We start from the raw sequence: 12784 nt of genomic DNA, 5'->3' as shown, positions 1-12784 counted from the left end.
TGCTGTTCAGGAGCCTTTAATTTTTTTTAAATTTAATTTTTTAAACAGGCTTAAAATATGCAAATGCAGAAAAAAGTATGTGGATATTATAAATAACATAAATCAGATAAGCTTACACACTAACACTACAAACACCCCAGTGGGGGAAAAAAAAGCAGTACTAACAGCAACTGTAAGCAACCATCAAGCAGTCAAACTTGCCTAATTCTAGGCAAAAATATTCATCCATCAAGTGTATCCTCGCGATTGACACCAGGATTCTAGTCGGGTACAACTCACCCAGTCGTTAAGGTTCCTTTTCGGAAGAGAGACCCTCATTTCAACTACGTGCACACGAGGTTCCTCATCCTCCTTACGGTTAAAAATAAATACTTTATGTTTGTGTACAGTGCTCTTCAACAGAGGTCTCAACAACACTAACAACTCTTACAAAACACTCCTGCGAGGTAGATGTATCATCATCCCCATTTTACAAATGGAAAAGAGATTTGCCCAGAGTCTCACAGCTATTTAGTATCAGAGCCAGGAACACGTCCCCTGACCCTGTACCAAACCTTTTCCACTAGGCAACGTTCCTTTTTAGGTTAAACTATTGCATTCAAAAAGTTCTTTTAAGACAACATAACGTTTAATATTACAATATAGCATTTTGTAATAAAACAAGAATACAGTATAACTCATCTCTGAGGTACCATTCCTCTCCCCTCCCCAACTCTTTTACCTGGAGATAACCAAAATAATTATGGACTAATGAAAATAAGTTTTTAAAAAATATGCACTGTAGGCGCAGATATGCAAGTGACTGGAAGTATCACGTTTCTGTTTATAAAGAATAATGTGTTATTTCTCTAGTGCTACCTTATATCAGGCACTGGGACCGTGCAAATCATGTTATTTTAAGATGGTAAGCAGTTCCATGTCTTCAGTTTTGCAGTTTAGTGTCAGTAACTCCAGTCAATCTCAGTAATTACTACAGATACCTTTACCCAAGCTTAGTGTAACGGTAAAACCCCTACAAAGGCTCTTAAAACACTTTTGGAGCTACACATTCAGCTCCCACATCCACTAAGTGAGAGTCTTGGTTAAGACAAACACACGTGACTTCAGGTTTTAACAAATTCCCATTTTCAAGTTTTATAATGAAGTGACTAACTCCCGTATTAGGGCTGACAGAAGACAACTGAGACTTTGTTAAATTTGTTGGCAAAGTACAGTTGAGATCTGAAACAAAATACCCAAGCCAGTTCCTCATGTAGGCTCCATGACTCACCACTAATATATTGGCATCTAATATTTTAGAAGCTCCACCATTATCAGAGCTAAGTTCTGCTTCACTGCAGTGGTTTGTCCAAGGGAAAACCAACTGTTCTTCAGGCGTTCCTGAGCTTCTGCTTGCCGCACCATGCGCGTCTTGTTCTTTCTGTTCCAGTTCAACAGCTAGCTGACACAGAAATTCAAAAAAATCCCTTGCACGTTCTCTTACCTAAAGAGAAAGGTCAGAAGAGCACATTGTGAAGAATGCAAGAGACTTTGGCTTCTAGAAATCTGAGATATAGCTACTTCAGCAAAAAGAAAACATTTATCGCAGACAAGTCTCAGAAATCAATGGTAAGTTACTGAATGATGTAAAAACTCTTCTGTCCTCCAAAGCCAAGGCTGAGAATAACTGCCATCATCCTTCTGCAAACAAGGGCTTCATGAGGAGTCAATCTCAAAATCAGTTTTGGTTCTAAAGAGATTCCCTGCTTGGCAGTCACTGTAATCAGGTCAAGTAGTGCTTTTAGCTTGGGAAGTAACGACCTTTGGTTGGGCTAAACTCTCAATAAGGTGTTTCTAAGTGCACAATAGCTGCATCTACATGGGCAAAATGGCCTAGAAAGTAGGGGACAAATAAATAAATACCATACTTGATCCAGTGTTTCTCCTCCAGAAGGTGTGAATGATGGACACTGCTCTCCAGCAGCCTTTGCCATAGCTTTGAGGTCAGTCAAAGGCCTTCCTTCTGCAACGCCGTATTTCTGTAAGAGGTGAGTTACAAAGAGCAGCGTAACACGCAAGCTTAACTACCTTTTACATTTTTCAACACTGGCAGAGGACCTCTTTTTATATCTGCTGCTGAAGTTGAAAGAACATATATAAAGTGTGTATAAATATATAAATACAGAATTGTATATATATGTTATACAGAAATATATTAAGAACAGCACCTCATTTAAAGTACTAACATTCAAAACACTACCTTCAGCCTGATCTTTACCTTGAGATTTTTTTCCTACATTCTTGACACTCCTCAGCATACTAAATTTGAGTGTCTCTGTAACTGAGGTTACATTGTGAACACCTCTGTCCATAGCTGTTCACACAAGGATAAACTCCATTTACTTTTCCTTCGCAGAAAGACTACATAGTCCTCTACGTGTTCCTGAAAGGAGGTTGCAGAGAGCTGGGGATGAGTCTCTTTAACCAAGTAACAAGCGATAAGACAAGAGGGAATGGCCTCAGGTTGCACCAGGGAAGGTTTAGACTAGATATCAGGAAGCATTTCTTTCCAGAAGGGGTTGTTGGGTGTTGGAATGGGCTGCCCAGGGCAGGGGTGGGATTTAAGAGTCGGGTTGACCCAGTGCTGAGGGATCTGGTGTCAGTGTGAGGTTAATGGTTGGACTGGATGATCTTCAAGGTCTTTTCCAACCTTGATGATTTGTGTAATTCTGTGAATTAGTTTTCATAAGAAACAAATACCTTCTCTACATACCTCTGAAATCTCCACAACAGAGGAGGAGTCCATTTTAAAAATCAGAATTTTAGGAAAAGGCAAAAAAAGACAAAAAAACGCAAGTACTCTACCTGTTAAAAATAAACAATAAGGCCTCCCCCCACTTCTTCCAGACATACAGTACTGCTGTGGACAGCGTTTTCAGAAAACAAGGGGAAAAAAACAATCATAAAAGCCTATGCTAATGAAGCCATAGAACATGCATTCAACTATCTTCAATGACATGCTTGTTTCCGAGACCCCCAGATGCAAGGCCCATATGAGAAACAGTAGTAAGAACCTATATATACCAGTCAGTTATTCTGCATCACCAGAAGTCACATTATTAAACACAATATTTTTCATCAGTCATGTATTTTACAAGAAATATATACTTGGATGTGTGTTACCATTTTTGACCTTGAAGACCTTTCCAAGGCACCTCTCTAGCAATGACAAACAGATTAACACTTCTCCCCCAAAAGACTAATACTTCCCTACCACCAAAAGATGAAACATATATTCAAGTGGAAAGCTCTGGTCTTTCCTTGGAATATTAAAAGACAGTGAAAACACTGCAGTTATGGCTATTTTGAAAAAGTAAGAGCTGATGCTACCCTGTCAAATGCTCCATTACACACAGTCCAGATGTTGATGACTAGGATACAGACACGTACTCGTTCCTGAGGGTTTTTTGACTTCTATGTCACTATCCACTTGCTGTGGATATGCAATTAGAAGCCATAATAATTAATTTATTACAGTCTTCAGAATTTAAGGGTACTGAAACATGTTTACTTTAGCCTCTCACTTCCATTCTCTAAAGCCAAATATTGGCAGTTTAAGAACACTAAGAAAGACATGAAGAAATAAGTGCTCTGAAGCTGCTGAAAGTGAAATCCTAATCTTAAACATTTTTCCAGACTTCTCTCAGAAAAGCAAGGCATGAGAGAACAAAACCTTCTTAACAGGGTCAATGACATGTTCTTTAACAGGACTTTGCTTCTTTTCATGTAATTCAAACTTGATTCCAGTTATCCAGAGTAGTGATCTATAACCTGTGGCCTGCACACACTGTATTGGCATTTCTATACATCCACACAAACACCATGAAAAGGGAAAAAATGTGTAACAGAGACTTAAGATTATATTTTTAAAATTCTGTATCAGGAACCATAATATTTTCAGAAATGTCAGGTGGTTAAGCAACTAAAGAAGTTTGTGAGGCATTTAACTTGCTGATCTCAGGGGGAAGAACTGGAATTTCTTGCAGAAAGAGACAACCCAATCATGTTCTGCTCCTTAAACAAATGCCTGCTCGCAATATGCCATCTCACTTCACCTTTTGTAGCACTTCCTTATTTAAAACTCAGCTGACACAGTGCAGCACCTGAAGGACAATTTACATTAGCAGAAGCAGACAACATCTCAGTTTATTCTGACCAAGACAATTAAAAACAGACAAGTACAAATATGCCTATTATCAGGCAGAGAGGCTAATTGGGAAAGTAGACTGTTCCACGGAGAGCAGAAAGCTTTTCAGTAGTCTTTGTGCAAATGAAAAGGTATAAACAGCTAAAAAGCCAACAAGGAGTTGTGCCATCAGGCTAGATAAGGTAGGCAGAGGGAGTATCTTTAACACTTTACACATGGGGTTAGAAAACAGAGCTAAGCTTTTTATTACATTTAAGATAATTTCCTCTACAAGTAAATCTTACCATACTTAAATCATTAAAACATCATAGTTACAGCACTCAGCACTAGAGTTTGGCTTTGCTTCACAATTCTGCAAACAATTTATAGCACCTGATGCTAAGAGTTTAGTTTTCAGTGATTAAAACCACATCAAATAGTGCCCTCCACTGTTAAACCTACTGTTTAATAAGCCAAGATATCCATCAGCAATGTTACATTTTCAAATTGTTCGGTGTTCAGTATTAGAACAAACTCTTTTGGCACTTACTCTCTCTCGAAGTCTTGCATCAAACTTGATTTCCAAATCTTTGCAAAACTTGTTTTTTCCTAGAATTGTGGCAGCAGTCTAAAAAGTGAATATACAGTCAGGTCAATGAGCTGTTTTCTCATGGTATAGCAAGACCTTCTTACTCCACCACAGCCACATCAGTAGTACCCAACGACCCAAACAAACAAGATAAAAAAGGTTTTCAGCCTGTAGTGTCTGTCAGAATTGAATACATGGCCTGCGTCTGGCCACAAAAGTAGGAAAGCTGCAATCTTCTGACAGTTCTTTCACAATTCAAAACCCAGAACAGTTCAAGACACTTAGCACCCCTGAAAGGTAGGCAGCAAGACATATGGCCACAGCAGGATTTACCAGGATAAAAGCTACATCTTCTCTTGAGGATACTGCCACTCATAAAACAATCATGCTGACACATTCTTTACACGTAGTACGTGGGTCAGACTCACAAGCAATACCTTCCTAAAAACTCATCAGTTAATCCGACTGCAAAAAACACAGCATCTAACAAACGGAATTACTTTCTGGCAAGTGGCTACTTAATGCACCTCAGAAATCAAATACTCACAGTTAAGAGGCAGGAAGGGGGTTTGCTGGCAACACAGTGCAGCACGAGCCTCTATGTTAGGAGGGAGAAATGCACTCAATGATACAGTTCAGGAGGAAAAAAAAAAACTAGCTTAGTGTATTCACCTGCCTTTTGATAGCATGGCCAAGACACAGAGAAAACCCAAAGGGCTTAGTTTGCTTTTACCAGCAGTCTGGATGACTTCAGTTTTGTGCTATATGTCTGTCTTTCAAGGAAGCATGTGATTTTGGGGGTGCAGGGAGGGCAAGACGACTGATCAAGAGGAAATCCTGATACCGCTTTTGAAAAAGTATTGCCTAAGCCAGGCTCTAGCGTGTTGGATTATTATACAGCCAACAAGGTGAACTAAAGCACTGGTGAACTAAAGCACGGCTAAACTGCTCCTGTTCTTATAGGCACCAAAGTGTGAAGGCTGTACTGGATCTGCAGACGGTTCTGTCCGGTAACATCAGCCGAAAGTCTTGTGCAAATGTTCACATGCAGTCGAACTGACATCCACAGACCTCACTCATTTTGAAAAGGCTCCTCGGATTCTGTCAAATAGCAAGCAGCCTTGCTGTGCTAACAAGATTTTACGACATAGTTAACGTATTAATTTGCAACTTTAAAATTCTGTCACAGAATAACGTTAACATTCAGATAGGGTTGAAGCAACTTCCTTGTACATTTGAATAGCACAGTCGTATGATTACATCCTGAAATTTCTCCAGGACTGGGATCTTGTTCAGTACATAGAATAGACACCATTCAAATACCGAGCGGTAATTCGTACTTTGAACTGTAAATATTAAACATGAAGCCTCATTTGCTGTGCTGAACCCAAAATCTGCCTGGAAGAAGAGATTAACTTCCTCACACCCTTCCCACCCTATCCATTACTAGAATACCAGCATGCTTCAGAAACGTTCCTGAATCTTCACAGTACCACAGCGAGAGAAAGGATAATCAGCCCCACTTCACACGTGAGAAAGACTGAAAGATTTTCTCTCACCCTTCTCAAGTCCCAGCCTGTCCCAGTCCTGAAGCTACCATCGCTGCTGCAGAGTTCTTGTCCCAATGGCATGAGCATCTCACAGAAGGCCCCATATTCCCCTGCAGACTTTGGTGTTATGCTCTGTTAAGCTTACAAGTCTTACAGAGTTATGCTCTGTTCACACCACATCCCAGTCTGCCCAACCAGTCTGGTTTTGTTTTCCCATTGCAGGTCTGCCTGCTCTCTTCCACACTGCTGATCTCCGGAGCTAGGCTTGCACTCTCCCTCCCAGACTTACTCTCTCAAACTGGCTTCCCCGCAAAGCCTCTCTCTGCAATTCCCACACCTGCTCCCTTTGCACCTCCTGTAGCTCTCGGAATTCCTGCCCAGCTAGTACAACTCTCCTTGCACACATCCCTGTTTTCTCCTGCCCTGTTTGGGCTTGAACATTCAGCTCTCAGCCACAGGCAGTAGCCAGAGGACCACGTACCGCTCCCGGTTCCAGTAACCAGTACACACCCTGCCTACGGCTGATACAGGAGACACTACAAGGAAAACTAAACTTTACCTCTGACAGTTTCATTAAAAAGCATTTTTTCCTCTTTTGCAAGGGAAGTTGCACATTCCTCTCATACTTGAGCTATGAAGTGACAGCATAGTAAAGGACACTTCATAGATTTGCAGCTGCCAAAGAAGGGAGTTCCAAACAAATGGAAACCGCAGCTTTACACATCTTTGGAAAAGCTTCCAGAAAGTCTGGGTAACTTTTCAAACAAATGGCAAAACACTTTTTTTTTTAATGCAAAGGACAAATTCAGGTCTGTCTTCCACATTATGAGTGTGCAAATGTATCCCATGAAAAAGGCTGCCTCTAACATACAGAAAAAAAATACCAACCTCATCCTCAAGTGGCTGAGCATTCAAAACAATCCCCTTAAGGCAGGCACGTGGCACGGACAGTCTTACAAACGTTATAAAGGCTATTAATGTTTTTAAATATAATCACTGCCATTCGCACACTTAAAGGAAGTGACTTGCCAGGCAGTTAGTATGCATTTTTAAAATATCTAATCATCGCACTCCTCCCTCCCTACCTCTCCAGTTTGCTTTCTGCCTAAAATATGCTGCTACAGCAGTTTATGGGATTGTGCTGCAAAACTGATGAGCGATGTTGATCACGTACGTTTTAAGAAAAAAAAGGGGGTTTATGCTAGATTTTGTTGATCTGGTTTACAGTGAGGCGTCACAGACTTTTCTAGCAGGACAACAGAGCAGAAGGCAAGCAACCAGCAGGACTATCAAGAATTAGTAGTTTCAACCACGTGAAGCCTTCATGTCTCCTGAAATCACAGCATCAGTAACAGAGGGAGAATTAAGGACAGGGCTTCCACAGGAGACATGACCCTTCTAGAACAGCTGATCTATGCCTCTACCTTTAAAAGTTCCATTTCCCTAATTTGTTGAGTATTTCATAATCTTGCACACAATATCACATGTAATCCTACTCAGTAACTAACATTGTTTTCCTCTTTAATTAACCTATTAAAATAGTGCATCAAGGCGAAAGGTGTGCCATTACATTCCTGCCAAAACCCAAACTCTGCACGTTTAATGATCCTTGTACTGACTTTACAGCAAAACTTGAGCCTGTATTGGTCTGCACTCCTCAGAAAAACTCAGTGTACAGCCACAACGCATAAGACTACAACATCACTGCCAGTTTTTGTTTCTTCAGAGAAAAACTGACTTCAGTCTGTGTTACCTTTAAGTCCTGATTACTCCTTCAGCAACAACACAGGCACATATGAAAAACGAGAAGTCCATAAGAACAAGACTGCATGACATCCTGCAAAGCCAGCTGGCCTTCATCACCTCCCAACTGAGCTGTTCTCATCAAAATCTCCCCTCATAGAGATCACCTTGAATTCTACACGAGTCAAACTGCAGCTCTGAGTCCATTAAAATAGCTTTTGACTCTTCATCACTGTATTATTTTTCCATCAATAGCAAAGAAATGCCAAATTCCAAAGCTAATATTTACATTCAGTTGCCTGAAGAAGCACTTGCCTGCTTTGCTCGAAGGAGGTCACTTGAAAAGACGTGAGTAAACTTCACATTACTGAGAAATGAGCCAGCAGCATCTGCTTGTCTGAAACCAGTTGCAGAGAGCGGCTCATCCACTCCTTGACCTAAAAAATAAAAACACATCAGCATTAAGACATGCAAATTTTAGATCATTTAGCAGCTGAGCAAGCACGGCAGCAATAAAGAATCTGCTCAGTAGCAATAAAACGCTTTTCCTTCAGTAAAACCAACCATTAGCAAAAGTCACTGTTCCTCTGGTCTTCCCTTAACTCGGTCACAAAAATTGCATGAAAAAAGGGAGAATAGGCGAGGAAGACAGAAGAACCGTTATCACTGATATTTTTATTAATGTACACACATGACAAATTTAAACATAAACCCGAGCCCTACATTTTCTAAATGTGAGTAGTCATTTCAAATCACTTGTCCTTTTTAGAATGCTCACTGTTAGGCTTCCTGCGAGAGGAAACTCTAAAAACAGATTTGCTAATTGTAAATAAAAAGGACAATACAATTGAGATAACGCTGTTGATATTAAAATACATATACGGAAAAAACATGCACATTGGGAGAGTCAAACCCTGACAAATATGAAACGCCTGCTCCTCCCCATTCCCCAAGGTTGACAATGCCTTGAAGAAACAAGGTGAGAAGGGATTCTGTGTAATGCGGAAAGCAGCACACACTCTTTGCCAAAGACACAGTTTCACAAGAATTCTACAGCTGATGTAAACATAACCTGTTGCGGTCTCTTCATCTCCCCTACCCCACCTCGCACCTTGACACCAATGCTCATGCAGCTGCACAGCCAGCACGATGATGGAACAAACCTAGCTGAAAAGCAGCAACCCCTCCAAAAATTGTTTTCAGCCAGCGTAGTCTGTGAATCTGGCCTGTCACAGAGCTGTAGGACAGCACTGAGAGAACCAGCACTTTGGTAATCCAACCTGAATTAAATAGGTGCACTCCTGTCACAGCTCAGTCTGTAGGAGAAACAAAACTATGGCAGAGGGACAAACTGTAACAAATTGCTATGTCCACACCTGTATCGCCTATTGTACTTTTGTAGGAAGTCAAAGCAGAGAGCATGTAATTCTCATCTGATCCAGAACAACGACAGAAACAATTTTCACCAAACAAATGCACAATCATTTATATGCTTGCAACAGCAAAAGAGACAGGACAGCAGAAGTCCAGAACTTGAGTTCTGAGCACGTCATCTGTAACACAGCCACGTGAGAACCTGGACCCCACCACACTGGTATGTCTTATACCTCTTGAAACACAAAGCAGCGTTCACTTTCTGCACTGGAGAGGGGAGAGGAACCTACTACACATCATTTGACAAAGCGGGCTAGGAATTAAAGACATCGTTGGTACTTTTAAGAACATAAAGCAGGGGAATATTCTTTATTCACTTTATTATGAGCACAAAGCCATGTTGCAAGAACTGTAAACTGCAATGTCAAAACAGGGGTAGGGAAATTTGGAAGCACCATTCTTCTTCACAGCACGTAGCATTGTATAAAGTTTATTTATTCAGAGTACAGCCCCGTTAGGCTCCTCGTAGCGGCGAGCCTTTGTTTTCCTACAACAGACATCTAAGCAGCTCAGTGTTTTCACTTCTGGGTGTGCAAGTCTGCAGTCACTGAGGAAAAGTCTGGTTTTAAACACTGTGCCTAAAGACTGCCTTTCTACAAAAAGAGCTGGGATTGAACGATTCAAGCACTTTAACAATCTGTGCTTTTCATTCTTCCTTGCTCTGCTGTAGGCTTTTTTTGCAGGTGGCAGACTACCTTCTTAAGGCAACAGCCTCCTTCACAACATGACCTTTATCCGACCTTTGGCAGCTCCTTATCAACTCCATTGTGCAAACCTGCACCTGGCTGGCTCTTCACCAGAGCTGCCGCTCTCACTTCCCTCCTGAGCCCCAGAAGCCCTTCTCCCAGGCCTCACACTACTGAGAGTCAACACGGTGCTACGGGACACTCCAGCATCCTTAATAACAGCCACTGTTATCGCTTTATTTCATTACTGGTAAATTTTTATCCCCTCCCTGTTTAGAAAAAGGATCTGTTCTAATACTCCTGTTGATGCCAGAAATGCATTGCCATTTGTTGATATTCTGTGGAGACTGACTGAGAATCTTCATAGTTCTGTAAAGCTATCAAGCTAACGTCCTGGCTTACAAATAAAGTCTCTTAAGGTTTGCAATATTACTCCATAATAATACTTAACCTTTCAGCATTTTGCAGGGAAGAATAATTTTCCATCTCTAACAAGCTAACAGAACAACTGATACTAACCTTGCAGTATCTTGTCTTTGTTGTATCTTGTTTCTCCACTGAAAGAGATTATAAACAATAAAATTAACTCATGATTTTACTGAATGTTCAAAACCATTATTATTACATTAGATACCAACAGGAGACAGCAGAGTCTGAATATGAAAAATGAGATACAGTACAGCAGAGCTTCTTTCGAAAGGACATATCTGAAGACAAAAAAGAGAAAAAGACGTATCTGAAGAACAAAAAAAACCCAAAACATTTTCAAGTAGTCAGCCTCAATCATGCTGTCAATATTTACTAAGACAAACCTACCTGGAATAAGAGAGAAGTAATTTCTTAAACTTATCATACATGCAGCATAATTTATCTATTACAATTGCATTTCCATGCTGGAGAGGAAGGTTGGAGCCCGCTTAGGAAAAGCACGTGCTAGCCAACTGGACCTCTGCGCTTTAAAAGGAAGCCAATTCAAGAGATTATCAAAGATAGCAGCAGAACAGGCTGCACACCTTGAAGAAAGAGAGTGTAAGAAGACAAAGCTGTAGAAAAACTAGCAGAATAATGAACATCACCTTCTTTAGGAATTATAACATACTACCTTGAAAACTATAACTGACAGTATTTCAAGAGAAGAGTGACTAAATACACTTGCAGATTTATTTAGAAAGGAAAATTTTCACAACTAAACGACACAAAGTTAAGCATTCTGACTTTGTTGAGAATCCTCACCTGACTGAAAGGTCACGTGATAAGCTTTTAAGGCCAAGTGTGCTGCTTGTTTTTTATACAGAGAGCTATGATATCAACACTGCTGTGCAGAAGTCGTCGAGATGAGTCCAAAATAGGTAACTGATCACAGAATGCCAGTAATTTTAAGACTGGATTTTAGTATGCTTTAAACTTTTCCCTCCGCAGGGGGCAGCAATTTAACCCTTCAGGATTAAATCACCCCATGTCCTGGCATGTTACTTCCAGCCTCCTGAGGAAAACGCAGCAGGCAGGATGAGTCCATCCTGCTGGCCATCAGCTGGAGGTGGGGGAAGAGCAGAACGTGCTATTTTCCAAGTAGCACTAAGCTAGCACTGCCTACGCAAGCACAGTCTGGTGGATGAACTCCCACCCATTTACTGGTGAATGAACTGGGATCCTTCTGATGTGTGTGCAAGAGTCCCACCTGCAGATTTCCAGTTCAACAAATCATTTCAGGCTCACACGTTTTCTAGCTGATGTCAAAGGTAGGCTGCAACAAGCAAATCCTAGTTTTTAAGGGAAGCCAAGAGTAATTCTTAATAGGAGGAAAATCAGAAATTTAAAAAAAAAAAAGTGATCTCTGCAGTTGCACTGATCAAGTATCAAACTGTACTATGTTAAAGGAGAAAAAAAGTTTAACTTTCATAAAAATTAAACAGTTAACTACTGTCAACTGCAGGAAGCTGGAGCTACTCAGCGTAGTTAAGGCCAAATCTTTCTAAATATCCGCTGTAGCTTGAAAGGAAAACTCACTTTAACAATTCCAACTAAGCCACAAACACCAATTCTTAAACATTTCACGGCAAAACCGGTAGACTAGCATTCCTAAAGGAGCTCTTCGCCCCGCCAGAGAGCTTCTGGCAGGAGAAAGGTCTCAGGAGCAGTCACCTCAGAGTTCAGAGCCAGCGCTCACGGATGGTACGTGTAAGCCCGCACTTCCATCCGTCCCGAGCTACACCGACCCGGTTAACGGAGGTGCCCCAGCGGCGGGAACCCGGCGGGAACCCAAGCGCCCGGCAGGGCCACCCGCAGGGCGCGGACCCCCCTCCCCGGTCCCCCCAAGGCCAGCCCAGCGCTCACGGCGCCCCCCGCTGACCGGCACAGGGGCCGCTACCCCCGGGGGAGCCGCGCGCGCTTCACGGGCCGCCCCAGGCCGGGGGGGGGGGGCAGAAACCCGCTGCCGGTACCGGCGAGGAGACGGAGGAGGAGGAGGAGGAGGAGGAGGAGGAGGAGGAGGAGGAGGAGGAGTGCGTGCCGCGGTACTCACTGCCGGACGACGGTCAGGCCGAAGCGAACCATTGCGCGGCCGCACAGGTGGGCGCAGGCCCGACCGCCTCGCCCCGCCCTCACCCCCCCCTCACCG

At 42.0% G+C, this 12784-nt stretch overlaps 1 protein-coding gene across 1 annotated transcript; it reads right to left on the bottom strand.

The window, feature by feature from the left end:
* Window positions 1–12784, bottom strand: TIGAR (TP53 induced glycolysis regulatory phosphatase). The gene is made up of 6 exons (XM_074901846.1): window positions 12689–12784; window positions 10687–10724; window positions 8363–8484; window positions 4716–4793; window positions 1908–2018; window positions 1–1483 (listed from the first exon to the last, which is right to left on the bottom strand). Exons 1-6 carry the CDS (start codon window positions 12718–12720, stop codon window positions 1025–1027), a joined length of 840 nt encoding a protein of 279 aa, XP_074757947.1. The 5' UTR covers window positions 12721–12784; the 3' UTR covers window positions 1–1024.

Source organism: Athene noctua, chromosome 3 (assembly GCF_965140245.1).
Source record: "Athene noctua chromosome 3, bAthNoc1.hap1.1, whole genome shotgun sequence".
Taxonomy (NCBI): Eukaryota; Metazoa; Chordata; class Aves; order Strigiformes; family Strigidae; genus Athene; species Athene noctua.
The sequence above is the reverse complement of the archived record's forward strand: the minus strand, read 5'-3'. Positions and strand labels throughout refer to the sequence as shown.